This window comes from Strongylocentrotus purpuratus, unplaced genomic scaffold (assembly GCF_000002235.5).
Source record: "Strongylocentrotus purpuratus isolate Spur 01 unplaced genomic scaffold, Spur_5.0 spur5_scaffold_10, whole genome shotgun sequence".
In the NCBI taxonomy this organism is placed as follows: Eukaryota; Metazoa; Echinodermata; class Echinoidea; order Camarodonta; family Strongylocentrotidae; genus Strongylocentrotus; species Strongylocentrotus purpuratus.
In genome coordinates, this window is record NW_022145595.1 from 29,064,933 (window position 1) to 29,092,738 (window position 27,806).

General features: G+C 36.1%; 1 protein-coding gene across 1 annotated transcript; it reads left to right on the forward strand.

The window, feature by feature from the left end:
* Window positions 1–27,749, forward strand: LOC105445704 (zinc finger protein 271-like). The gene is made up of 3 exons (XM_030980009.1): window positions 1–73; window positions 23,976–24,409; window positions 25,255–27,749. The coding sequence occupies exons 2-3, from the start codon at window positions 24,055–24,057 to the stop codon at window positions 27,564–27,566; spliced, it is 2,667 nt and encodes an 888-aa protein (XP_030835869.1). The 5' UTR covers window positions 1–73; window positions 23,976–24,054; the 3' UTR covers window positions 27,567–27,749.
* Window positions 27,750–27,806: the final 57 nt, after the last annotated feature.

The window sequence follows — 27,806 nt, forward strand, 5'->3', positions numbered from 1 at the left end:
AGCTGAGCTAGCTGTAGAGGCAAGTCACAGGGTAGGCCTACATGTGGAGTGGAACTTAAGCTGTATCGGTCTGGTAAGATATTTGCTATTATTTCGTTATTTTTAACTCCGAATTAGCATTGTCGACGGAAATTAGGAGTAGAAGTGGCATGAAATTCATTAAGGCCACTGTCCAATAATCGTCGGGTGTGGGAAGGTGTGATTTTGTACACATTTTAGGGTTTGTTTACATGGCTCTCCGCACGGCCCGGGTGTCTGGTCAGGTCTCCCAGCCGGTACGGTGACCGCGTAGAATGTTACCCGCACCGATCGTCCGCCTATTAGAGATCGATCGAGAGCGGACGATCGGTGCGGATTTTATCCGCGCAGAATGTCCGTGTCGGACATTCCGTGCGCGCCTCAAATGTCCGACGGACAATCTGTGCGGAAGAGGTCTCGCACCAATAGTCCGCCTGCCGCACCGAATGTCCGTACTCTAGTCCACACGTAGACCTATACATATTTAATACAAGTATAAAAATAGATCTAAATATAGGTCTAGACTACTTAATGAATGAAACGACTGGATAACCCATATTCAGCTTTACCAGATGACACTAGACTCTACAGGTCTTCCCGGCGCGGATCAAGGGGGGGGGGGGGGGGGGGGGGGGAGGGCCTTGACCCCCAACCGCCAACAAAAAATGAGAGAGAGAGAGAGAGAAGGTAAAGCGGAGAGTAAGGAAGAAGAGGAAGAAGAAAAGAAAAGGGGGGAACAAAGGAGATCGGGGGCAAAAGGCCTTTGCCACCCCCCCCCCCCCCCTCAGCAAAAGAGAGAGAGAGAGAGAGAGAGAGAACGAAGGAAAATAAGGGAAAGAGAAAGAAGAGACAAAGGGAAAGGAAGAAGAAGAAGAAAAAGGGAAAAGAAGAAAATCGGGAGGGGGGGGGGGCGGAAGGGCTTCACCTCCCAGGCTGTTGCCCCCCCCCCCCCCAGCAAAAAGAAAGAGAGAAGGAAGAGAAGGGAAAGAAAAACGGGAAAAGACGAGATAAAGGGAAGAAAAGAAAAGAAGGGGGATATCAGTTGCAGTTTTCCCGCCAACAAGTTGGGGATCGGGGGGGGGGGGGGGGGGCAAATGGCCCTTGTCTCCCCCCCCCCCCTTTTACAGCAAATTTAAAAGAGAGAGAAAAGAAGAGAAGGGGAAGGGAAAGAAAAGAAAGGTACGGAGATCAATAGTGATTTTTCCCACCAACGCGGTGTGGATCGGGGGCGAAAGGCCTTCGCCTGCCCTCCCTGGCCCCTCAGCAAACAAAAAGAGAGAGAGAGAGAGAGAAGGAAGGAAAAGAAGGGAAAGGGAAAGAAGATAGAAGAGGAAGGGAAAGAAGATAGAAGAGGAAAGGAAGAAGAAAAGAAAAAGGGGTCCGACAGGGCCTTGCCGCCCATGCTGTTGCCTCCCCCCCCCCCCCCCCCCCCGCAAAACGAGAGAAGGAAGGAAAGGGAAAGAAACAAAAGAAGAAAAGAAAAGAAGGGATATCAGTTGCAATTTTCCTGCAGACAAGATGTGGATCGCGGAGAAAGACCTTTGCCTCTACCCCCCCCCCCCTCCCTGACCACCCCCACCCCCTCCCCGCCAAAGAAAAGAGAGAAAGAATGGAAAGCGAAAGAGGAGAGCCAAAATGGAATACAAAAGAGGAAGAAGAAAAAAGGGTGAAAAGAGGCAGAGATCAGTTGCGATTAATCCCACCAACATTGTGTGGATCGGGGAGAGGGGGAGGGGGCGAAAGGCCCCTGCCTCCCTTAGCAAACTTAAATGAGAGAGAGAGAGCAAAGTAAGGGAAGGGAAAGGGGGGGAAAGAGGAAGAAGAAAGGTAGGGGAGATCAGTTGCAATTTGTCCCGATTTGTACCCCTACCCCCCCCCCCCCTCAACAAAGAGAGAGAGAGAGAGAGAGAGAGAGAGACAAGGAGAAGGGAAGTGAAAGGGAAAGAGGAGAGAAAGGGACAGAAAACAAAGAGGAAGAAAAGAAAAGGAATTAAGGAAGATCAGTTACGATTTTCATTGGTTCTTCTATCATTGTACAACTATCATTGTACAAATGTAAATTTTATATATCCATTTATTTATTCCTGTTTGATAACAAAAATATGAATATAAACTCACAACAGCAACAAAATTAAATGTAGAAGGAAACTATCTTACTGGGAGCAAGAAGCGCAAAAAATGATTATGCATTTGCATGTACATGTAAGTGTATCATTAATATCATTCATATTGTTTAATTACATCTTGTGAAATAGTATGCATTCAAGCTTTTGGGATTTTTTTTTGGTGTATTTGTATGAAAGAAAGCATTTTGAGCTTATAATGCACATGTTGCAATTTCAGGTGCAACTTAGTGTTCAAATATGGGTTACGCACGGCCAGGCATCAGTGTAGGAAATCTTCAAATGTTAATCAGGTATATGACTAAATTACTTGTCTGTTGCCTTACGAAAAAAATTATATTTAGTCAGGCCTGAATTGAGTCACAAAACAATCATTGTGTTAAAAGGAAAAAAACATATTTGATGACATTCGAAATTCCCAAATAACCAATACGATTGGAGAGCGAGTACTCCTTTGTTTTTCTTCAAAAATTACTCAACTATAAATAGCTGGCCCGGATACTTGAGCCTCTCACAAAACGCAAGTATAGGCCTGATGTGTCGTCAGGGGCGTCGCTAGACCTTTTCAGTGGGGCGGGGGGGGGGGGGGGGGGGGGGGCGGGGGGTATAGAGGCCAACAATTACCAACAAAACAAGCCACCAATTATCGACAAATTTAATGTCCCAATATCTACAAATGTAACCCTATAAACCCGAGGCCAAAGGCTAAATTGTTATGCGCAAATGGTCATTTTCGTCGACGACATAAATATACAAATTATTTCGTCAACTTAGTAAGCATCATAGCTATATATTTTAATGCAGGTGCGTAGGTAGGATCTTATTTAAGGGAGGGCGGTATTGAGCAAGCGAATCACTTAAAGAACACGCAAAGCGCTCCCTAGGTGGGGTAGGGGTGGGTGAAAGGCCTCGCGCGGTAGCTTAGACGTTTCATTAAATTATTATGAAAAGAAGACGAATTGTTGTACCGTTCTCGACTCTTAATCCTTGTCTGAATTCAGTTTCCCTGTCCCACGCGAAGCGCGGAAGCTTAGACGTTTCATTAGATTATTATAGAAAGAAGACGATTTGTCGTATACCGTTCTCTACTCTTAACCCTAATTGTCTGAATTCAGTTTTCCCCCACGCGCGCGAAGCGCGGGAGCTTCGACGTTTCATTAAATTATTGGAAAAAGAAGACGATTCATTGTACCAACTCTAAATCATTGTCTGAATTTTCAAAAATGTTTCTTTGTCCGATAAAAAGTGACAGTTCGAAGGGAAAAAAATTGCTGGCCGACCGACATAAAAAAAATCCCACCGGCTTCAACCTCACACCCCCCCCCTTTAACGACGCCCCTGAATGTAGGGTAGCCTGAGCGGGTAGGCACAGGGCATGGTTCTAAACTTACAGTGACACTTCGATAAAGACACCCTTATTTCATGATTGCGTGTGTTGAACTGCCCTGGGCTTTACAACTTTAAATCTCCAGGGTTTATTTTGCATATATAGGTATTTACATGTTTATTTATATAATAAAAGGAAATATTGAATATTCAAATATCATAGGTAGCAAATAAAGGATGACTATTAAACAGAGGAATGACAACAAACAGATAGGGGAGGATGATCAAGCATAATGATGTGCACCAATCTATAAATGTGAATTACTAAGTAGCCTGTTCACACTACAGCTCTACAGTAACAAAGCATTTGTAGCCTTAATTTTAAGCAGTTGAAGAAATTAATAAAAGTAGGCCTACTTGAAGAAATCGTTGAATTGTAAGATATTTAGTTTATTTTTATTAAGTAAGACAAAGTACTAGGTGTTAAAATAACACACATTTAACACCTTTGGAAAAAATAATACCCAGGAACATGAAAAACAAAACTTTTATTGTAATGCCTATAAACGGACATATTTAAAAACTGAAATGTGGCACCACCCAAAAAATATAATTCTGAGATCCTCCTTTGTCTTTAATTTGCACCTGGAAATAAATTCTTTGTTCCTCGTCTATGTCATCGCGGCGAAAAATTTCAGACTTTTCTTCTTTTGAGGTGCACATGCAGCCTCAGACAAATGTGCCAAAGAAGTTTTGTCTTCTTGTGTTCCTGGAAACAAAGTTTTGGGCAAACTATAGTCCAGTTTATCTGTACGAGATTTATATATGAGTAATATTAAGCTTTGGTTGAGCTTTCTTTGGGTCATTGTACTTATCAGATAAGTTTTGATCCCTTTCAAGACAGAGAATGTTCTCTCGCAAGTTGCCGTTGTAACCGGGATGGTAAGGTAAATGAGAAGAAGACTGTGTACCTCTGAGAATGATCTCTTATAGATTGGACTGTTGTTGAAAATCTCACAGATTGTTTTAATGTATTTGATGGGTTTTCTCTCATTGTCATACACGTCTTGGAGGTTTGTTAGCTGCCGAGTTAATGCTACAAAGTCAATATCTCCGGCATACACTTCCCTCAACTCATCAGCACGAACAAAATATTTGGGAGGGGGGAGGGGGGCTCATGATAACCGAGCCCGGCCGAAATATTGGGGGGGGGGGGGGGGGGGCTCAATGATATCTGAGCCCCCCAATATATATATTTTTTTTTTTTGGGGGGGGGGGGGGCGGTGCTCCCAAGCACCCCTGGTTCCTAAGCCTATGTACAGGTCAATGAAGTCTACGTTTTGAAACTTAAAGGGATTGGGTGACTTTGTCTCAGGTTCTGAAACAAAATCCTGGAATGATAGTTAGGGCTAGTTCTGATCGGAAAACGACCGAAATATCGGAGTATGGCTAGCTGCCCCAGGGCCTTATCCTATAAACGGATCAGGGGAAAAAATACTTCGGGGGCTACTTTTATGACTTTCGGGGGCTCTTTTTGGCATTTCGGGGGGGGGGGGGGGTGGGGTGATTCACCCCGAGCCCCCGTGTATTTTTCCCCTGATACGGATAAGTGAGCGCCTTGATTGGTCCACTTCTAACTTGTGTTTTTAGCCCTTCTTTCTTTCCTTTTTCCTTTCCTTTCTTTTTTTTTCACTTTCAGTAGTTTTCTGAACTGTAAATATTATATTGATGAGGATTTTACTACTGAATTCAGTAACATTGACTATCATTTTAGTATTTTACATTTTAATTCGCGTAGTTTAAACATACTTTCTTAAGTTTTATCCAATTTCATCTTTACTTTATGTATAGATTTCTCTGAAACTTAGATTAATGACAGTTCGCCACTATTATTCAATGTGTCTGGTTATTCATTTATACATTCTAATCGCCAAGTAGGAAAGCGTGGAAGTGTTGGTCTATTGGTCGCTGACAATTTTGAATGTGAAATACGCAATGATATATTTATATTATACCCATCATACAATTATGAATCACTGTTTATTGAAAGCAACTTGCCGAGACATAAGATTTTTTTTGTAGTTGTCATATATAGAAAACCCCAATCAAATATCAATGATTTCATCCCTGTCTTTGAAAATTTTTTACAGAAAACTTATACTGAACATAAGCAGGTTTATACAATCGGAGATTTTAATATTGATCTCGTGAAATTTACTGGCAATGCTGTATGTAATTTCTTGAGCGCAATACATTCAATTTTTTGTATTCCTTTAATTGAAAAGCCTTTGAGAAAGACTGACAATATCCCTCTAATCCACATTCCTTATACAGTGACAGTATATATCCATCCGATATTTAAAGACTTTATTTTCAAGCAACTAGCGAATCTCACGTCGACAACTCACACTATGAACATGACGTACAATGAAAGCGGACAAAATATACAGTTCCTCAGGTAGACAAAGGAACATCCCTTCACTGCTTTTATGTAAAAATGTGTGGAACAGGTGTCACATGCATATTCACCTACATGTTCTACACATTTGTACATAATAGCAGTGAAGGATGTTTCTTTGTCTACCTGAGGAACTGTATATTTTGTCCGATTTCTTTGTCCGCCATATTCATATAGTGTCAAAATGATCGCTAATGTATTCCCACATTTATTTTGACTTTTAATTTACGCCGGGACATCTTGGCGTCATACACTGTTCACTTTTAATTATTCAGGCATAAGCTCTTATTTATTAATAATTACATTTTCATTTCTTTGAATAAGATAAAATCGTCAAAATCCGTTCTTCATGATGTAAATTAGAGTCAAAGGTGTAACTGATTACTGCACAGAGTCAATGGTCATATTTTGTCTCAATCTATTTTCCCTAGATCCATAATGATCAAGGGATTGACACAATTTAACCTTGACATATGGATAGATCATTATGGGAGGAGTGACGAATTAAAGTCTAGTATTTATTTTGTGTCTGTATGGAAGAATTTATTATTATTCTTCCATAAACTTGTTCGCAGGATATCTCAATAATGGAACAAGCCATTGTCATGAAACTTGGCCTGAAGATAGATCTTAGTCCAACTTAGAACTGCCTGACTTTACAGCGACGCCAGGTCATCGTGATGTCATCATGACGTCAGTATGTGAAATGTCATTAATTGTCGTACCTCAGCCATGCAATATCAATTTCAATTCAAATTTGGCAAAAAATCATGCTCAGGTCATGCGTCAGAATTTTAGCCCACGCACATGCGCCTTCCATTTCAAACGTGCGCAAACGCGCGCGTCAAAAAGAAATAAAAATTTAAAGTGCTTAAAACCCCAAACCAAGTAATTTTCTATATGTTTCAGACAATTTTAAGCGTTTCAAAAATTTTGGCGCGTGTGGGTCGGTGCGCGCATATTTGCGCCCATAACGTAACGTGGAATGGAGAAATTCCTTTTTTTTGCATTTTTTGGATTTCTGATACTTTCCTCAACAATACCTGTAAATTTCAGTCAATTTTGACACATAATGATGGAATAAGCGGGCGTCAAAGATAACAACACGCGCGCGCACACATTTGCAATTTTAAAACAAAAACATGCCTATGTTTAATAGGTCATAACTTCTATAAGTGCCCGGATAATCCAATTTCTTTTAATAAGTGGATTAAGTATGAGTTGTATATAATATTCCATACATCTTTTTGGCTTATCGGATTTTCCGATATCATCATATTGCTTGTTCAAGTCGAAACTTTTAATTTTAATTGATTAAGTAATTAATGACCATGCACGTTGGACCATATATCGTTCATCTTTATTCGAATTTCTCAAAAAAAATTATTGTGTTGTTGCTGAGGTTATTTTTTTAAATTACTTGTGACATTTATTTTCAATTTTGTTGACGGGATCATGACGAAATTTGTGGTCAAAGACGACGAGTCCAAATCAAACTTCAGTTTTTACATGCACTTGTGATGACGAACGAACTCAAATGATCGCAGTACAATTTTAAACGTCCCACAGAAGTCTGCCGTCACTATAACATACATGCCAACTGTTCAGATTAAAGAGGAACATTCCTCTTTTTGGGAGAAGATAATTATCATTTTAATGCAGGTGTTCCTCTTCCTGTACAAATTTGTCTGTAGTATTGAATAGGAGAGTTAGGATTGTTCCTCTTTTTTTTTTAAATAGCATAATTTGTACAGATTTCTGATTTTCAGATGTTGGCATGTATGCTATAAACGCGTCTTAGATTGGTCTTCAATTGTGCTCGTCATTAATTGTCTTACCGCTGGAGACTTGGAGATGTCTTTTCTCTAACTGCTTTTGATTTTTGTTTATGCTTCAAAAATGACCCTTCGCAGGTCTGATCTTAAATTTATCGACCTTTGATACTCCAGACCTACAGGCAAACGATTTAGATGACATATTTTATGATCCACGGGCAGTGGAAACTACCTCACACTTTTGGTCATCTTAACGTGTATTCTTTGCTCAAGGCCCCAATTCAATTCCAAATTTCCAACATTATTTAAATTACACGAGGGTTTGTATCTTTCTACAAAATACACGATAAACAATTAGCCTGAATGAATGCGAGTATTATCGATGGTCAAAAGTTTGTAAAACGACTTTGAATTAAAGGGAGACAAAATCTTTTCTCAAAGTTTGTTTGTTGATTCAGGGAAGCAGGGTGCGATCCAGCCAGGGGCCGATTCTCAACAACATAAAGCAAATAGTAAGCATCTAAAAATTCAGATGCCTGTTTGATTATAATTTAAATTTGAGTGTACGCCTCAATCATAATTACATAGAGAATATAACCACTAATTTCGCTGAAACGATTCTCCTCCTCCCCGTTCTTCTTCATCTTCTACTTCCTAGTAGTAGTAGTTGGAGTAGTAATAGCAGCAGTATCATAATAATCATTGTTATATTTATAATTATAGTAAATATCATAATTATAATCATTATTATAAAGCTTATTTTTTATTATCATTCTTATAGTTTTTTGTATGCTTTTTCTTCTGATCATAATTATCGTATACACAATACGTCCTGTGCCAAGAATTTATTGCTATGATACATCCAAGATGTCTACCAAAACTGTCAATTCGTTGCTGAAATAATTAAGCCAAAAGAAGAAAGATTAGAATTTCTACTGTAAGTGGAAATAAATTATATAGGAGAAATAAATAGAGAATACAATCATGATTTTGGAACTAGGGAATTAACATGGACATACATGTAATGCACTTGTTTACATGACCACATTATCTCTTATTCATTCTACCTCCAGGGCTGTATTTAAAGCGTTTTGTAATTTATACTAATCATTACCTCGAATGTGTCCAAGCATTGAATTTTGATAACCTTGTCGAATCAAAGCTTCAACTTCGCAATAATGAAAATAAAGTTAGTTTTTAAAATCAATGAATATCTACTTTAATACTATTATGACGTGCAGTAACAAATTGAAATTTCAGAACTCATGATAAATTCGTTTAACAGTTGTTTCCACTTGGTTGATTCTATTGTTCGGGTTATTTAGCAGAACGAGATATAAATTGACATTCTCATGGCTTACGACTTTGCATTAGTGTTCATCGTCTCTACAATGCTATTTGAACAATAGTTGGTGACAAAAGACGCCATATTCTGTCTCTCTCTCTGTCGCTCTCGTTTGTCATTGCCTTCATTTTCCCTCGCTTTCTTCATTCTTACCACGGAATATGTAATGTGCATGCACGTGTATGCCTCAATCATTGAGAATATACTCACTTATATCGCTGAAATGATTCTTCTCCTACCCCTTTTTCTTCATTAATTTCTTCTTAGTAGTTGTAGTTGAATTAGTAGTAATAGCAGCAGTATCATAATAATCATTATTATTATCATTGTTATATTTATTATTATAGTAAATATCGTAATTATAATCATTATTATAGTAAGTATGTGTTATTGTTATTATTCTTATAGCTATTTGTATGCTTCTTCTTCTTATTATCGTATACACCATACGTCATGTGCCAAGAATTTATTGCTAAGATACATCCAAGATGTCTACCAAAACTGTCAATTCGTTGCTGAAATATTATCAAGCCAAAAGAAGCAACATTAGAATTTCTATTTTAAATTGAAATAAATTATATAGGAGAAATAAATAGAGAATACAATCATGATTTTGGAACTAGGGGATTAACATGGACATAATGCACTTGTTTACATGACCACATTATCTCTTATTCATTCTACCTCCAGGGCTGTATTTAAAGCGTTTTGTAATTTATACTAATCATTACCTCGAATGTGTCCAAGCATTGAATTTTGATAACCTTGTCGAATCAAAGCTTCAACTTCGCAATAATGAAAATAAAGTTAGTTTTTAAAATCAATGAATATCTACTTTAATACTATTATGACGTGCAGTAACAAATTGAAATTTCAGAACTCATGATAAATTCGTTTAACAGTTGTTTCCACTTGGTTGATTCTATTGTTCGGGTTATTTAGCAGAACGAGATATAAATTGACATTCTCATGGCTTACGACTTTGCATTAGTGTTCATCGTCTCTACAATGCTATTTGAACAATAGTTGGTGACAAAAGACGCCATATTCTGTCTCTCTCTCTGTAGCTCTCGTTTGTCATTGCCTTCATTTTCCCTCGCTTTCTTCATTCTTACCACGGAATATGTAATGTGCATGCACGTGTATGCCTCAATCATTGAGAATATACTCACTTATATCGCTGAAATGATTCTTCTCCTACCCCTTTTTCTTCATTAATTTCTTCTTAGTAGTTGTAGTTGAATTAGTAGTAATAGCAGCAGTATCATAATAATCATTATTATTATCATTGTTATATTTATTATTATAGTAAATATCGTAATTATAATCATTATTATAGTAAGTATGTGTTATTGTTATTATTCTTATAGCTATTTGTATGCTTCTTCTTCTTATTATCGTATACACCATACGTCATGTGCCAAGAATTTATTGCTAAGATACATCCAAGATGTCTACCAAAACTGTCAATTCGTTGCTGAAATATTATCAAGCCAAAAGAAGCAACATTAGAATTTCTATTTTAAATTGAAATAAATTATATAGGAGAAATAAATAGAGAATACAATCATGATTTTGGAACTAGGGGATTAACATGGACATAATGCACTTGTTTACATAACCACATTATCTCTTGTTCATTCTACCTCCAATGTTTTCAGACTGTTTTCAAAACAATATCATGTTTGTTGACCATAGTTCTATGTAGCTTGATGCCTCACGGTAATTTAATCAATCTAAGCAACAATTTCAGAATTTTAGCGACAATCGTTCGCCATTGCTGCTCTTTAATACTATTATGATGTGCAGTAACAAATTGAAATTTCAGAACTCATGATAAATTCGTTTAACAGTTGATTCCACTTGGTTGTTTCTATTGTTTCGGGTTATTTAGCAGAACGACACAGAAATTGATATTCTCATGGCTAACGACTTTGCACTAGTGTTCATCGTCTCTACAATGCTATTTGAACAATATTTGGTGACAAAAGACGGCATTTCTATGTAGCGTCAAAAGCCGTCAAATAACGAAAACATGGCACATAAAAAGATTCTCAGTACTGGGTCTGATTTAAAGGAAACTTAATTTGAAACTGGCCATATTCTGTCTCTCTCTCTTTGTCGCTCTCGTTTGTCATTGCCTTCATTTTCCCTCGCTTTCTTCATTCTTACCACGGAATATGTAATGTGCATGCACGTGTATGCCTCAATCATTGAGAATATACTCACTTATATCGCTGAAATGATTCTTCTCCTACCCCTTTTTCTTCATTAATTTCTTCTTAGTAGTTGTAGTTGAAGTAGTAGTAATAGCAGCAGTATCATAATAATCATTATTATTATCATTGTTATATTTATTATTATAGTAAATATCGTAATTATAATCATTATTATAGTAAGTATGTGTTATTGTTATTATTCTTATAGCTATTTGTATGCTTCTTCTTCTTATTATCGTATACACCATACGTCATGTGCCAAGAATTTATTGCTAAGATACATCCAAGATGTCTACCAAAACTGTCAATTCGTTGCTGAAATATTATCAAGCCAAAAGAAGCAACATTAGAATTTCTATTTTAAATTGAAATAAATTATATAGGAGAAATAAATAGAGAATACAATCATGATTTTGGAACTAGGGGATTAACATGGACATAATGCACTTGTTTACATGACCACATTATCTCTTATTCATTCTACCTCCAGGGCTGTATTTAAAGCGTTTTGTAATTTATACTAATCATTACCTCGAATGTGTCCAAGCATTGAATTTGATAACCTTGTCGAATCAAAGCTTCAACTTCGCAATAATGAAAATAAAGTTAGTTTTTAAAATCAATGAATATCTACTTTAATACTATTATGACGTGCAGTAACAAATTGAAATTTCAGAACTCATGATAAATTCGTTTAACAGTTGTTTCCACTTGGTTGATTCTATTGTTCGGGTTATTTAGCAGAACGAGATATAAATTGACATTCTCATGGCTTACGACTTTGCATTAGTGTTCATCGTCTCTACAATGCTATTTGAACAATAGTTGGTGACAAAAGACGCCATATTCTGTCTCTCTCTCTGTAGCTCTCGTTTGTCATTGCCTTCATTTTCCCTCGCTTTCTTCATTCTTACCACGGAATATGTAATGTGCATGCACGTGTATGCCTCAATCATTGAGAATATACTCACTTATATCGCTGAAATGATTCTTCTCCTACCCCTTTTTCTTCATTAATTTCTTCTTAGTAGTTGTAGTTGAATTAGTAGTAATAGCAGCAGTATCATAATAATCATTATTATTATCATTGTTATATTTATTATTATAGTAAATATCGTAATTATAATCATTATTATAGTAAGTATGTGTTATTGTTATTATTCTTATAGCTATTTGTATGCTTCTTCTTCTTATTATCGTATACACCATACGTCATGTGCCAAGAATTTATTGCTAAGATACATCCAAGATGTCTACCAAAACTGTCAATTCGTTGCTGAAATATTATCAAGCCAAAAGAAGCAACATTAGAATTTCTATTTTAAATTGAAATAAATTATATAGGAGAAATAAATAGAGAATACAATCATGATTTTGGAACTAGGGGATTAACATGGACATAATGCACTTGTTTACATAACCACATTATCTCTTGTTCATTCTACCTCCAATGTTTTCAGACTGTTTTCAAAACAATATCATGTTTGTTGACCATAGTTCTATGTAGCTTGATGCCTCACGGTAATTTAATCAATCTAAGCAACAATTTCAGAATTTTAGCGACAATCGTTCGCCATTGCTGCTCTTTAATACTATTATGATGTGCAGTAACAAATTGAAATTTCAGAACTCATGATAAATTCGTTTAACAGTTGATTCCACTTGGTTGTTTCTATTGTTTCGGGTTATTTAGCAGAACGACACAGAAATTGATATTCTCATGGCTAACGACTTTGCACTAGTGTTCATCGTCTCTACAATGCTATTTGAACAATATTTGGTGACAAAAGACGGCATTTCTATGTAGCGTCAAAAGCCGTCAAATAACGAAAACATGGCACATAAAAAGATTCTCAGTACTGGGTCTGATTTAAAGGAAACTTAATTTGAAACTGGCCATATTCTGTCTCTCTCTCTTTGTCGCTCTCGTTTGTCATTGCCTTCATTTTCCCTCGCTTTCTTCATTCTTACCACGGAATATGTAATGTGCATGCACGTGTATGCCTCAATCATTGAGAATATACTCACTTATATCGCTGAAATGATTCTTCTCCTACCCCTTTTTCTTCATTAATTTCTTCTTAGTAGTTGTAGTTGAAGTAGTAGTAATAGCAGCAGTATCATAATAATCATTATTATTATCATTGTTATATTTATTATTATAGTAAATATCGTAATTATAATCATTATTATAGTAAGTATGTGTTATTGTTATTATTCTTATAGCTATTTGTATGCTTCTTCTTCTTATTATCGTATACACCATACGTCATGTGCCAAGAATTTATTGCTAAGATACATCCAAGATGTCTACCAAAACTGTCAATTCGTTGCTGAAATATTATCAAGCCAAAAGAAGCAACATTAGAATTTCTATTTTAAATTGAAATAAATTATATAGGAGAAATAAATAGAGAATACAATCATGATTTTGGCACTAGGGGATTAACTTGGACATAATGCACTTGTTTACATGACCACATTATCTCTTATTCATTCTACCTCCGGGGCTGTATTTAAAGCGTTTTGTAATTTATACTAATCATTACCTCGAATGTGTCCAAGCATTGAATTTTGATAACCTTGTCGAATCAAAGCTTCAACTTCGCAATAATGAAAATAAAGTTAGTTTTTAAAATCAATGAATATCTACTTTAATACTATTATGACGTGCAGTAACAAATTGAAATTTTAGAACTCATGATAAATTCGTTTAACAGTTGTTTCCACTTGGTTGATTCTATTGTTCGGGTTATTTAGCAGAACGAGATATAAATTGACATTCTCATGGCTTACGACTTTGCATTAGTGTTCATCGTCTCTACAATGCTATTTGAACAATAGTTGGTGACAAAAGACGCCATATTCTGTCTCTCTCTCTCTGTCGCTCTCGTTTGTCATTGCCTTCATTTTCCCTCGCTTTCTTCATTCTTACCACGGAATATGTAATGTGCATGCACGTGTATGCCTCAATCATTGAGAATATACTCACGTATATCGCTGAAATGATTCTTCTCCTACCCCTTTTTCTTCATTAATTTCTTCTTAGTAGTTGTAGTTGAAGTAGTAGTAATAGCAGCAGTATCATAATAATCATTATTATTATCATTGTTATATTTATTATTATAGTAAATATCGTAATTATAATCATTATTATAGTAAGTATGTGTTATTGTTATTATTCTTATAGCTATTTGTATGCTTCTTCTTATTATTATTATCGTATACACCATACGTCATGTGCCAATTATTTATTGCTATGATACATCCAAGATATCTACCAAAACTATCAATTCGTTGCTGAAATATTATCAAGCCAAAAGAAGGAACATTAGAATTTCTATTTTAAATTGAAATAAATTATATAGGAGAAATAAATAGAGAATACAATCATGATTTTGGAACTAGGGGATTAACATGGACATAATGCACTTGTTTACATAATCACATTATCTCTTGTTCATTCTACCTCCAATGTTTTCAGACTGTTTTCAAAACAATATCATGTTTGTCGATCATAGTTCTATGTAGCTTGATGCCTCATGGTAATTTATCTAAGCAACAATTTCAGAATGTTAGCGACAATCGTTCGCCATTGCTGCTCTTTAATACTATTATGCATGCAGTAACAAATTGAAATTTCAGAACTCATGATAAATTTGTTTAACAGTTGATTCCACTTGATTGATTCTATTGTTCGGGTTACTTAGCAGAACGACACAGAAATTGATATTTTCATGGCTAACGACTTTGCATTAGTGTTCATCGTCTCTACAATGCTATTTGAACAATATTTGGTGACAAAAGACGGCATTTCTATGTAGCGTCAAAAGCCTTCAAATAACAAAAACATGGCACTTAAAAAGATCCTTAGTACTGGGTCTGATTTAAAGGAAACTTAATTTGAACCCGGCCATATTCTGTCTCTCTCTCTCTGTCGCTCTCGTTTGTCATTGCCTTCATTTTCCCTCGCTTTCTTCATTCTTACCACGGAATATGTAATGTGCATGCACGTGTATGCCTCAATCATTGAGAATATACTCACTTATATCGCTGAAATGATTCTTCTCCTACCCCTTTTTCTTCATTAATTTCTTCTTAGTAGTTGTAGTTGAAGTAGTAGTAATAGCAGCAGTATCATAATAATCATTATTATTATCATTGTTATATTTATTATTATAGTAAATATCGTAATTATAATCATTATTATAGTAAGTATGTGTTATTGTTATTATTCTTATAGCTATTTGTATGCTTCTTCTTCTTATTATCGTATACACCATACGTCATGTGCCAAGAATTTATTGCTAAGATACATCCAAGATGTCTACCAAAACTGTCAATTCGTTGCTGAAATATTATCAAGCCAAAAGAAGCAACATTAGAATTTCTATTTTAAATTGAAATAAATTATATAGGAGAAATAAATAGAGAATACAATCATGATTTTGGAACTAGGGGATTAACATGGACATAATGCACTTGTTTACATAACCACATTACCCCTATACAAATTTAAGTTCGTCGCGAACTCGTATTATGCTCGTGGTAAGCTTAATAAGATCGTTTTTTAGGCTTTAAGCTCGTAACACGCTTCCAGGACGCTAGTAACGATCTTACAAAATCTTCACGAGCTCGTGAACGAGTTCGTCACAAGCTCGTGGCGAACTCGCGGGTAAACTGGGCAGCTCGTGGCGAGCTCGTGAGTAAAAGGGGGAGCTCGTGGCGAGCTTGTGACGAGCTCGTTGGTAAAAGGGGGAGCTCGTGGCGAGTTCGTGGGTAAAAGGGGGAGCTCGTGGCGAGCTCGTGGGTAAAAGGGGGAGTTCGTGACGAGCTCGTTGGTAAAATGGGGAGCTCGTGGCGAGCTCGGGCGTAAACTGGGGAGCTCGGGGGTAAACTGGGGAGCTCGTGGCGAGCTCGGGCGTAAACTGGGGAGCTCGGGGGTAAACTGGGGAGCTCGTGGCGAGCTCGTGGGTAAAAAGGGGGAGCTCGTGGCGAGCTCGTGGGTAAAAGGGGAGTTCGTGGCGAGCTCGGGTTAAACTGGGGAGCTCGTGGCGAACTCGTGGCAAACTCGGGGTGAAACTGGTAAACCCAGCCCTCTAGGGTGGACACCAAAGTTTAATAATTTTTTTAAAAATATCTATTTGTTTCAAAATTGAACAATTCAATGAATTTTATATACACAATGTAGAAAGCCTTTCTTGTGAAAGATTAGAACGATTATAAATGAAGTTTTCTTAACAAAATTGTATTTTGTATTTTTCATATACGGTAATGCATGTTATGGGTGGACACCAAAGAATTTTTAGAATTTCAAACATGTGCTGTTTTTTTAACTATAACATTTTAAGCTTCATCTTTTTTTAATTGATTTGATCCATGGAGTTCTTCCAAGAAATAAACTGGGAATTGTCAAAGTTGTTCATATAATGTGCATTCATCATGCAGAAGCACCAAATGGAACGCGTGTTGCATGGTGGACACCATGCATAACAACTGTTACAAGATGTGAAATATGGTGATTATGAAAAAACTTTGCCACGCAACCTAAGGTTATTAATGACATGAGCATAAATAGATTCAGCACTTACTACCAGACAATAATTGAACATCAGATAGTCATACAAATTTAGAGAATACTCATTACCAGGAACTAGGTTTTTTCACGTCACGTTTTGGTGTACGTCCTAAAAAGGGCAAAAAATGGGTTTCACCTTACATAAAACATTAAACCCAGGGTTTTGAAACACAACGTTATTTAAGTTATCTCCACTACATATCTGCATTAAGACATGGACAAAATTATCACCATAGAATATACTCTTTTATTTTTATACTTGGATCTGAAATATCCATGGTGAAATCTCTCCAGTATCATAAAAATACACATATGCAATTACATTGAAAGTTCAGAAAATTTATGTTGAAATTGAAACAATAGCTTTTTCATGCTGAAGTAACCTGTCAAATTTCTTGTAAATTTAATTAAATTCTTTTGAAACTTTGAAACATTTATTTGCAGCATACCAGATTGGGAAGGGGGTGCCATTTATTCTGACTGTATCATATATTTAACACCCTGAAATGTCACTATCAGGTATTACATAAGACCACACACCCAGTGCTTGATTCGAGGTCAACTCCCTGTTTCTATCTTGCTCTCTCCTTATGTACATAGGATCCCCCTGCTTAGACACAAATCCCTATTCCTCTCTTCTCCCCTCTCTCACTTTCTTGTGTACTCTCTCTTGTGGAATTACCACTGGTAGCATTCCTGATAAGAATGAATTGATTTAGGCCCATTTGGTCAAGTCTTTTTCTATCTTGCTGTTGTTGAGAGCAGACATGGGTTTTGAATGGTATTGCAGCTCCTTTGTTTTAGGTAAGAGAAAAACTTATTTCTCACACCTTTTAACTAAATGTTCTATTGTGTATTTATAATAAGACTAGGCCAACAGTTAGACCTACCTCTCTTATACATTTATGAAAGAGAAGTGTAGAGTAATGATTAATGAGATAATGTATCCATTCTCTTTCTAGTGAGATATCTTTTCATATATTGGGAATTTTGTTTATCTATCTAGCACATAGTATATTCACTTCAATAAAGTAACATTAGATATCTATGTGATAAGGTTATATTCATGTAAACATTTCTGTATCTATATGACAAACCCTACCTTTTAGGCAACATGAGAGCACAAGAATGCATTTGGTCTGAATACTGAAAACTAGTTTGCTAGCAGATATAAAGAAGGGATTGTTCTAGAGATCCTATAGTGTACATGTATCATTACTTGGTACCCTGGGTTGGTGAATACACTGACAAGAAGGGGGGATGCTACATAGTTATTGTATGAATACCGCTTTATTAGTTTGGATCTTTGTAATATTATGAGTGATTAGAATGATGGATAAATTATTACCAAAATGGATAATAATATTTCTTCAAAGGCAGAGTATTATACAGTGTAATTACTCACATATTTAATTTCATTATACAGTGTAATTATATAATTTGGAAATCATTTATTCATTCATATTGTTGTGTGAAGTTGTGAACCCTGCATACAGGTAACATGCATTATACAGGGTTTGTATTGACTATAATAAAGAGCTACTTGTTTTAAGTTACATTTTATGTTAAATCTTTTCTTTCTGTTCTTTGATATATTAGTGATTTAATTGATTGATATCCCAGAAGTAATGAGCTTTTAAATTGCCCTAAGAGTATCACTGTATTCTTCACCAGCTAGCCAACTGAATTGCCCTTGCATGGCCAACCTGCAGATGTTACCAGGATATTGAAAGGCTGATAAGTTAGACAAATATATATATATATATATGCTTGCCAATAGCTCAACAGGATCATCAAGTTCACCTCTATATGTAGACACAAATTTGTTCTCAATGCCAACCTGCTGTTAAGCACGCCATTATAAAGCGTGCAGCCATTTTTTCCACGAGATTGTCGACGAACTCATGAAAAACTCGCCGACGAACTCGTTGACGAACTCGCCGACGAACTCGTTGACGAACTCGCCGACGAACTCGCTGACGAACTCGCCGACGAACTCGCTGACGAACTTGTTGACGAACTCGCCGACGAGCTCGCCAACGAGCTTATCGGCCAGTGACGAGCGTGTATATTTCGAGCACGCCAACGAGCTCGCCAACGAGCACGCCAACGAGTTCGTAGCTAATTTGCATATTTGGAACGAAGCGAGCTCGCTGGCGAGTTCGTCTGCTTGCTCGTCAACGAACTCGTTGGCGAGCATGCTGACGAGCTCGCGTGTAAGCGTACTGAAATTTGTATAGGGGTATCTCTTGTTCATTCTACCTCCAATGTTTTCAGACTGTTTTCAAAACAATATCATGTTTGTCGATCATAGTTCTATGTAGCTTGATGCCTCACGGTAATTTAATCAATCTAAGCAACAATTTCAGAATTTTAGCGACAATCGTTCGCCATTGCTGCTCTTTAATACTATTATGATGTGCAGTAACAAATTGAAATTTCAGAACTCATGATAAATTCGTTTAACAGTTGATTCAACTTGGTTGTTTCTGTTGTTCGGGTTATTTAGCAGAACGACACAGAAATTAATATTCTCATGGCTAACGACTTTGCATTAGTGTTCATCGTCTCTACAATGCTATTTGAACAATATTTGGTGACAAAAGACGGCATTTCTATGTAGCGTCAAAAGCCATCAAATAACAAAAACATGGCACATAAAAAGATTCTCAGTACTGGGTCTGATTTAAAGGAAACTTAATTTGAACCCGGCCATATTCTGTCTCTCTCTCTCTGTCGCTCTCGTTTGTCATTGCCTTCATTTTCCCTCGCTTTCTTCATTCTTACCACGGAATATGTAATGTGCATGCACGTGTATGCCTCAATCATTGAGAATATACTCACTTATATCGCTGAAATGATTCTTCTCCTACCCCTTTTTCTTCATTAATTTCTTCTTAGTAGTTGTAGTTGAAGTAGTAGTAATAGCAGCAGTATCATAATAATCATTATTATTATCATTGTTATATTTATTATTATAGTAAATATCGTAATTATAATCATTATTGTTATTGTTATTATTCTTATAGCTATTTGTATGCTTCTTCTTCTTATTATCGTATACACCATACGTCATGTGCCAAGAATTTATTGCTAAGATACATCCAAGATGTCTACCAAAACTGTCAATTCGTTGCTGAAATATTATCAAGCCAAAAGAAGCAACATTAGAATTTCTATTTTAAATTGAAATAAATTATATAGGAGAAATAAATAGAGAATACAATCATGATTTTGGAACTAGGGGATTAACATGGACATAATGCACTTGTTTACATAACCACATTATCTCTTGTTCATTCTACCTCCAATGTTTTCAGACTGTTTTCAAAACAATATCATGTTTGTCGATCATAGTTCTATGTAGCTTGATGCCTCACGGTAATTTAATCAATCTAAGCAACAATTTCAGAATTTTAGCGACAATCGTTCGCCATTGCTGCTCTTTAATACTATTATGATGTGCAGTAACAAATTGAAATTTCAGAACTCATGATAAATTCGTTTAACAGTTGATTCCACTTGGTTGTTTCTGTTGTTCGGGTTATTTAGCAGAACGACACAGAAATTAATATTCTCATGGCTAACGACTTTGCATTAGTGTTCATCGTCTCTACAATGCTATTTGAACAATATTTGGTGACAAAAGACGGCATTTCTATGTAGCGTCAAAAGCCATCAAATAACAAAAACATGGCACATAAAAAGATTCTCAGTACTGGGTCTGATTTAAAGGAAACTTAATTTGAACCTGGCCATATTCTGTCTCTCTTTGTCGCTCTCGTTTGTCATTGCCTTCATTTTCCCTCGCTTTCTTCATTCTTACCACGAAATATGTAATGTGCATGCACGTGTATGCCTCAATCATTGAGAATATACTCACTTATATCGCTGAAATGATTCTTCTCCTACCCCTTTTTCTTCATTAATTTCTTCTTAGTAGTTGTAGTTGAAGTAGTAGTAATAGCAGCAGTATCATAATAATCATTATTATTATCATTGTTATATTTATTATTATAGTAAATATCGTAATTATAATCATTATTATAGTAAGTATGTGTTATTGTTATTATTCTTATAGCTATTTGCTTATTCTTCTTATCATTATTATCGTATACACCATACGTCATGTGCCAATTATTTATTGCTATGATACATCCAAGATGTCTACCAAAACTGTCAATTCGTTGCTGAAATATTATCAAGCCAAAAGAAGGAACATTAGAATTTCTATTTTAAATTGAAATAAATTATATAGGAGAAATAAATAGAGAATACAATCATGATTTTGGAACTAGGGGATTTAATCAATCTAAGCAACAATTTCAGAATGTTAGCGACAATCGTTCGCCATTGCTGCTCTTTAATACTATTATGATGTGCAATAACAAATTGAAATTTCAGAACTCATGATAAATTTGTTTAACAGTTGATTCCACTTGGTTGATTCTATTGTTCGGGTTATTTAGCAGAACGAGATATAAATTGACATTCTCATGACTTACGACTTTGCATTAGTGTTCATCGTCTCTACAATGCTATTTGAACAATAGTTGGTGACAAAAGACGGCATTTCTATGTAGCGTCAAAAGCCGTCAAATAACGAAAACATGGCACATAAAAAGATTCTCAGTACTGGGTCTGATTTAAAGGAAACTTAATTTGAACCTGGCCATATTCTGTCTCTCTCTCTCTCTCTGTCGCTCTCGTTTGTCATTGCCTTCATTTTCCCTCGCTTTCTTCATTCTTACCATGGAATATGTAATGTGCATGCACGTGTATGCCTCAATCATTGACAATATACTCACTACCGGTAATATCGCTGAAATGATTCTTCTCCTACCCCTTTTTCTTCATTAATTTCTTCTTAGTAGTTGTAGTTGAAGTAGTAGTAATAGCAGCAGTATCATAATAATCATTATTATTATCATTGTTATATTTATTATTATAGTAAATATCATAATTATAATCATTATTATAGTAAGTATGTGTTATTGTTATTATTCGTATGCTTCTTCTTCTTATCATTATTATCGTATACACAATACGTCATGTGCCAAGAATTTATTGCTTTGATACATCCAAGATGTCTACCAAAACTGTCAATTCGTTGCTGAAATATTATCAAGACAAAAGAAGGAACATTAGAATTTCTATTTTAAATTGAAATAAATTATATAGGAGAAATAAATAGAGAATACAATCATGATTTTGGAACTAGGGGATTAACATGGACATAATGCACTTGTTTACATGACCACATTATCTCTTGTTCATTATACCTCCAATGTTTTCAGACTGTTTTCAATTGTTCTGGTTATTTAGCAGAACGAGATATAAATTGACATTCTCATGACTTACGACTTTGCATTAGTGTTCATCGTCTCTACAATGCTATTTGAACAATATTTGGTGACAAAAGACGGCATTTCTATGTAGCGTCAAAAGCCGTCAAATAACGAAAACATGGCACATAAAAAGATTCTCAGTACTGGGTCTGATTTAAAGGAAACTTAATTTGAACCTGGCCATATTCTGTCTCTCTCTCTCTGTCGCTCTCGTTTGTCATTGCCTTCATTTTCCCTCGCTTACTTCATTCTTACCACAGAATATGTAATGTGTATGTGTAGGCCTCATTATGTTAATTAGGGTCAATGGTCAAATTGTCTCAATATATCTTCCATACATCCATAATTATCAATGCTAAACAGTAGAAACTTGACATATGGATAGATCATAATGGGAGAAGCATTTTATATAAAAATATGACATCGTGAAAATGCATTCTTCATTATGTAAATCATTAGCATACGTATCACCTAATTCGTCAAAGTGACGAATTAAAGTCTAGTTTAACTTAGACTAGTCTAGTACTTAGTCTTAGGGCCTACCGGTAGTAAACATCAGCGTTGCACTTGTAATTTTTGTATGAAATCTCATTATTTGATGAATTATAGCATTGGATTCTGTGTGCGTGTGTATCATGAACTAGCGCATAACGTATGGTTCCTATATTGCCAATCAAATGCAGCGATAGGATGGCTACTGGTATATAATATAGATCTAGGTCTAGGTAAGGTTAAAAAAAGACGCCAGCCGGTCACCACATATACACAGTCGCCCCTCTAAGATGCATGGCCCTTCGTGTTATCAGTGTCTGATATGGTGTAGGACTGTACATGTAGTCTAGGTCTAGTTTGAAGCCCTAAAAATATTGCGCTTCAAAATGATCATGAACGATGAAGTGCCTCAAAAAAGTAAAAATCTTTGAGCTAGTGACCGGTCACAAAGAACTCTGCGTATTGAGCGCTGTATCATGAGCTTACGCACTCTCATTGGCCGATCTACTCGAATGGCTTAGAATTTAAGTGAGAGAGGGCCTACTTAATTAACTTAAGCGCAACTTAAGTTCAATGGCAAAGTCAATACGTTATATTACGTCGCACCATAGAGGTTTTGACACGTCCTGCTTTAAACAGGTGACACACTTAATTCACACATAACTGACGCAAAGTACACATCATTGTAAACACATAAAATAGAAAAATCAATGAACATCTCAGACTAAATTTTCCAGTTTGTACCTTAAATATGACGAAGATGAGAATTGTTCAAACTTAAAAAATAGTAAAACTTAAAGTTAAAGATAAAGACCAGTTATGGTCATGCGATTGCATTATGAAAGAAAGGGTTGTGGAATGGATCAGAAAGGGTTGATCATCTAGCATACATGAAAGTATTGGTATGTACTGCAAGGTTCTGGAATCATCGAAATGATAAGAAATTTGGCCCAGTCTTGGTAAAGTTGCAAGCACTGTACACAGAAAGATGTATGGGACTACGCGACACGTGCGCTATATTTATCAGGTCCAAAGAGATATAACAATGTACCAAATATATCAATTATTAGGCGGTTTCTCTGCAAAATTTGTATGATCACGTATTTGTCAAAACATATTCTTTCACATGATTGGTAACAACAGCTTCCATTTCATTTTTTGAGAGGGGGGCATTTCCAAAACTGGTCTTTACCTTTAAAGCCGTAAAGGTAAAGACCAGTTTTGAAAACTTCCTTTGCTATAATCATGAAAATTAGTGAAAATTAATATTCTTGCCCCTTTTTCCTTCTTTAGAGTACTCTGAAAGCAACAAAGGGAAAAAGATTAAAGATTGACACCAGTCAAAGAAGTAGGTCTATTCCTGGCCTGATACATGGAAGAAGAAAGCTCAATGGAATCCTACATAAAAAAGGAAGACTTTTTGTTTTATGAAGCTGAGACGGGTAAGAGTGATAGAGATCAAGTATCACTGCAGGAAGATGTAAAACAGTCCTGTGTTGATGAGGAAGGTTGGATTCACATGTGTGCTAAACCTGAGATGCCCAGTACAGCTCTTTCATCAGATCCACAAGAGAGTAAAACAGTCTTGATTGCACTTGGCCAAGAGTCTGTATTGGAAGATGATGAGAGGATTGGAGAAAACTCTCAAGAGAGTAGTGAAAGGGAGTCCATGCCACCTACACACCAAGAGAGGAACTCTGTTAGTTTTGATGTTCTCATCAAAGAAGGTAAAGTTTGTTACTGTAAGATGGGAAACTAATGACATGTGAGTGGTTCTGGGGCCTGTTTCATAAAACTTGTTATCAATAACAAATGCTAAATTTCTATGACAAATTTGCCCTCAGCCAATCAAATGCCAGTAGCTTACATAACAGTTATTGTAACTTGTTATTGATAACAAGTTTTATGAAACAGGGCCTAGATTTGCTGTAAAATAATTGAAACTGATGATGTGATGAATTTTGGCAATTCTTGAATAATTTTTGCATAAATGGCTGTTCAGTGTTCATGGTGTTGAAAAGTTTCATGTGATAGTCGGTTTCCACTACAGCCTAATAGGGACTTTTAGATTCTGCACGACGAGAACGTTGACTGCCCTTTTAAGGCAATGTGACGTCCTTTTAAGGCACTGGCAGTGACGTCACATTGCCTTAAAAGGGCAGTCCGCGTTCTCATCGTGCAGAATCTAAAAGTCCCTAATCATGGTTCTTTGGAACCATATTTTCTGCGTTGCCTTTCTAGATACATATTCTCTAATGATCATCACATCAATCAAAAAATGTAACCGTGCCATTGAAACATCTTTACATTCACCATATTAAACAGCTTCAGGTACAAAGATGAGAATTGGTCAGACCAATCAAACAGTTTAATTTCAATGTTTAATTTTTCAAACACCCAACATAACAATCATAATAAATTTTTAAAGATTGTCATATTAACAAGTTAAATATGTGTCTGACTTTTAAATATGTTGCATTTGTCAAATCCATCTTCCAATCGTACACTTCTGTTAAAAATTATGAGCAATAGTCATAACTTTGAAATATTTCGCAATTTCGATCATTTACAGAAATTGATTCCGAGCAGAATGGGGAAGGCGGAAGATGCTTCAATGAAGAAAAAGGAGAAAGTGGAGACAACGATCGTGGCGGAAACAATGAATCTTGTGAATGTAAGGTGACAGAGCCTACAGGGTCTTTTCAGAAGAAGCATGAGAGAACCGACTCCGGTGGAAAAACATCACTTCAATGTTTCTTCTGTGATCGCTCATTTTCTAAAGAGTGTCACCTTACCAGACATCTCCAATCTCATGTTGGTATAAAGACCTATGACACTTTCCATTGTTCCCTTTGTAAAAAGTCATTTTTGTCCAATTCTGATCTTGTAAAACACAAGACAAAATGCACAGGGGAGAAGCCTTATGCATGTATTCATTGTACAAGTACATTTGCTAAACAGATGGACCTTAAGGTACATAGCAGAACACATAACCAAGTAAAGAACATTCTAACGGTACAAACACAAGATCAAACAGATCATTCTTATAGCCAAAGCCAATCTCAATGTTCATATTGTAAAAGAGCTTTCAAAACAAAGTCCAACCTTGACTCACACATAGGAACAATGACTTTTGAAAGTTCTTATTCATGTTCTCATTGTAGCAGTACATTTCCATCCAAGTGTATTCTAACTCTTCACAACAGAACACATCTTGAACATATATCATGTCAATGTGCTCTATGTGGCAAGACGTTTGCATCATTGTCTGGGAGAACTAGACACATGAAATGGCATACAGGAGAAAAGCCTCATGAATGTTCACATTGTGGTAAGAGATTTTTCCATAAAGGTAATTTGAATGTACATATTCGAATTCACACAAAAGAGAAACCCTACAAATGTGATCATTGTAGCAAGGGATTTTCCTACAAGAAAACATTTAATTTGCACATGATCGAACATTCTGAAAAAATACTACAGGAATGTTCTGTCCGTAAAGAGAAATTAGCAACGTCAAACCGCAGCATAGAATGTTCTCAAAACGGATCCCAAAGTAATAATATTGTAACAATGACCCCTCGGAAAACAACGACCCCTCGGAAAACAATGACCATTGAAAGTTCTTATTCATGTTCTCATTGTAGCAGTACATTTCCATCCAAGTGTAGTCTAACTCTTCACAACAGGACACATCTTGAACAGAAATCATATCAATGTTCTCTATGTAGCAAGACGTTTGCATCAATTTATGTGAGAACTAGACACATGAAATGGCATACAGGAGAAAAGCCTCATGAATGTTCACATTGTGGTAAGAGATTTTTCGGAAAAGGAAATTTGAACTCACATATTCGAATTCACACAAAGGGCAAACTCTACAAATGTGATCATTGTAGCAAGGAATTTTCCTACAAGAAAACATTAAATTTGCACATGATCGAACATTCTGAAAAAATACTACAGGAATGTTCTGTCCGTAAAGAGAAATTTGCAACGTTGAACAGCAGCATAGAATGCTCTCAAAACGAATCCCATAGTGATGATATCGAAATAATTACCCCCCGGAAAACAATGAATATTGAAAGTTCTTATTCATGTTCTCATTGTAGCAGCTCATTTCCATCCAAGTGTAGTCTAACTCTTCACAACAGAACACATCATGAACAGAAATCGTATCAATGTTCTCTATGTAGCAAGACGTTTACAACAGCACAAGGGAAAAAGACACATATGAGAAGGCATACTGATGAAAAGCGTCATCAGTGTTCTTACTGTAGCAAGAAGTTCTTTGATAAAACTCATTTGAACGAACATGTTCGAATACACACCAAGGAGAAACCCTACAAATGTGATCATTGTAACCAGGGATTTTCCTACAAGAAAACATTTAATTTGCACATGATAAAAAATTCTCGAAAAATACTACCGGAAAGTTCTGTCTGTAAAGAGAAATTAGCAACGTTAAAGTGCAGCAAAGAATGCTCTCAAAACGAATCCCAAAGTCATATCAAAACATGCCCTGAAGAAAAACCTTATCAGTGTTCTGAGTGTAACAAAACATTCTCAGCAGAGTGTAGCCTCATTCTTCATGAGAGAACACATCCCAGAGGCCCACAGAAAATGCATGGATGTCCCCTCTGTAGCAAGAGATTCCGTAATGAATACTCTGTTTATGTGCATATGAGAAAACATACAGAGGAGAAAAGATATCAGTGTTCTTACTGTCCTAAAGCATACTCTCAAAAAGGTCAGCTAGCCGACCACATAAGATCGCATACGGGAGAAAGGCCTTTCAAATGTTCTCAGTGTGATATGGCATTCATGAGAAAATGTTATCTTCAGAAACATGTAAAATTACACAGTGGTAAAAAGTCGCAATAAAGTTTTACGAGGTTGTGACAGTAATTGAATTGTCTTTGGCTTTTCTGCAACTTTAGAAAAATAGCAAGTTGAGAAAAATAGAAGATGTTTAAAGGTAATACAAAGTTTTGGTATGGGGTCATGAATTTGGTTCAAATGAACATATTGGAAGCATATGCGATCCTACAATATTCAGTGATCGTTGTCCTGGTTAAAATTGATTCTAAAGTTATGAAATTGTAAATAATAAACTCTTTATGT

Coding starts and splice junctions, on each gene's coding strand:
- LOC105445704 (XM_030980009.1), top strand. CDS start 24,055: ATGGAAGAAGAAAGCTCAATGGAATCCTACATAAAAAAGGAAGACTTT. Junction 24,410..25,254: donor TGATGTTCTCATCAAAGAAG/GTAAAGTTTGTT, acceptor GATCATTTACAG/AAATTGATTCCGAGCAGAAT.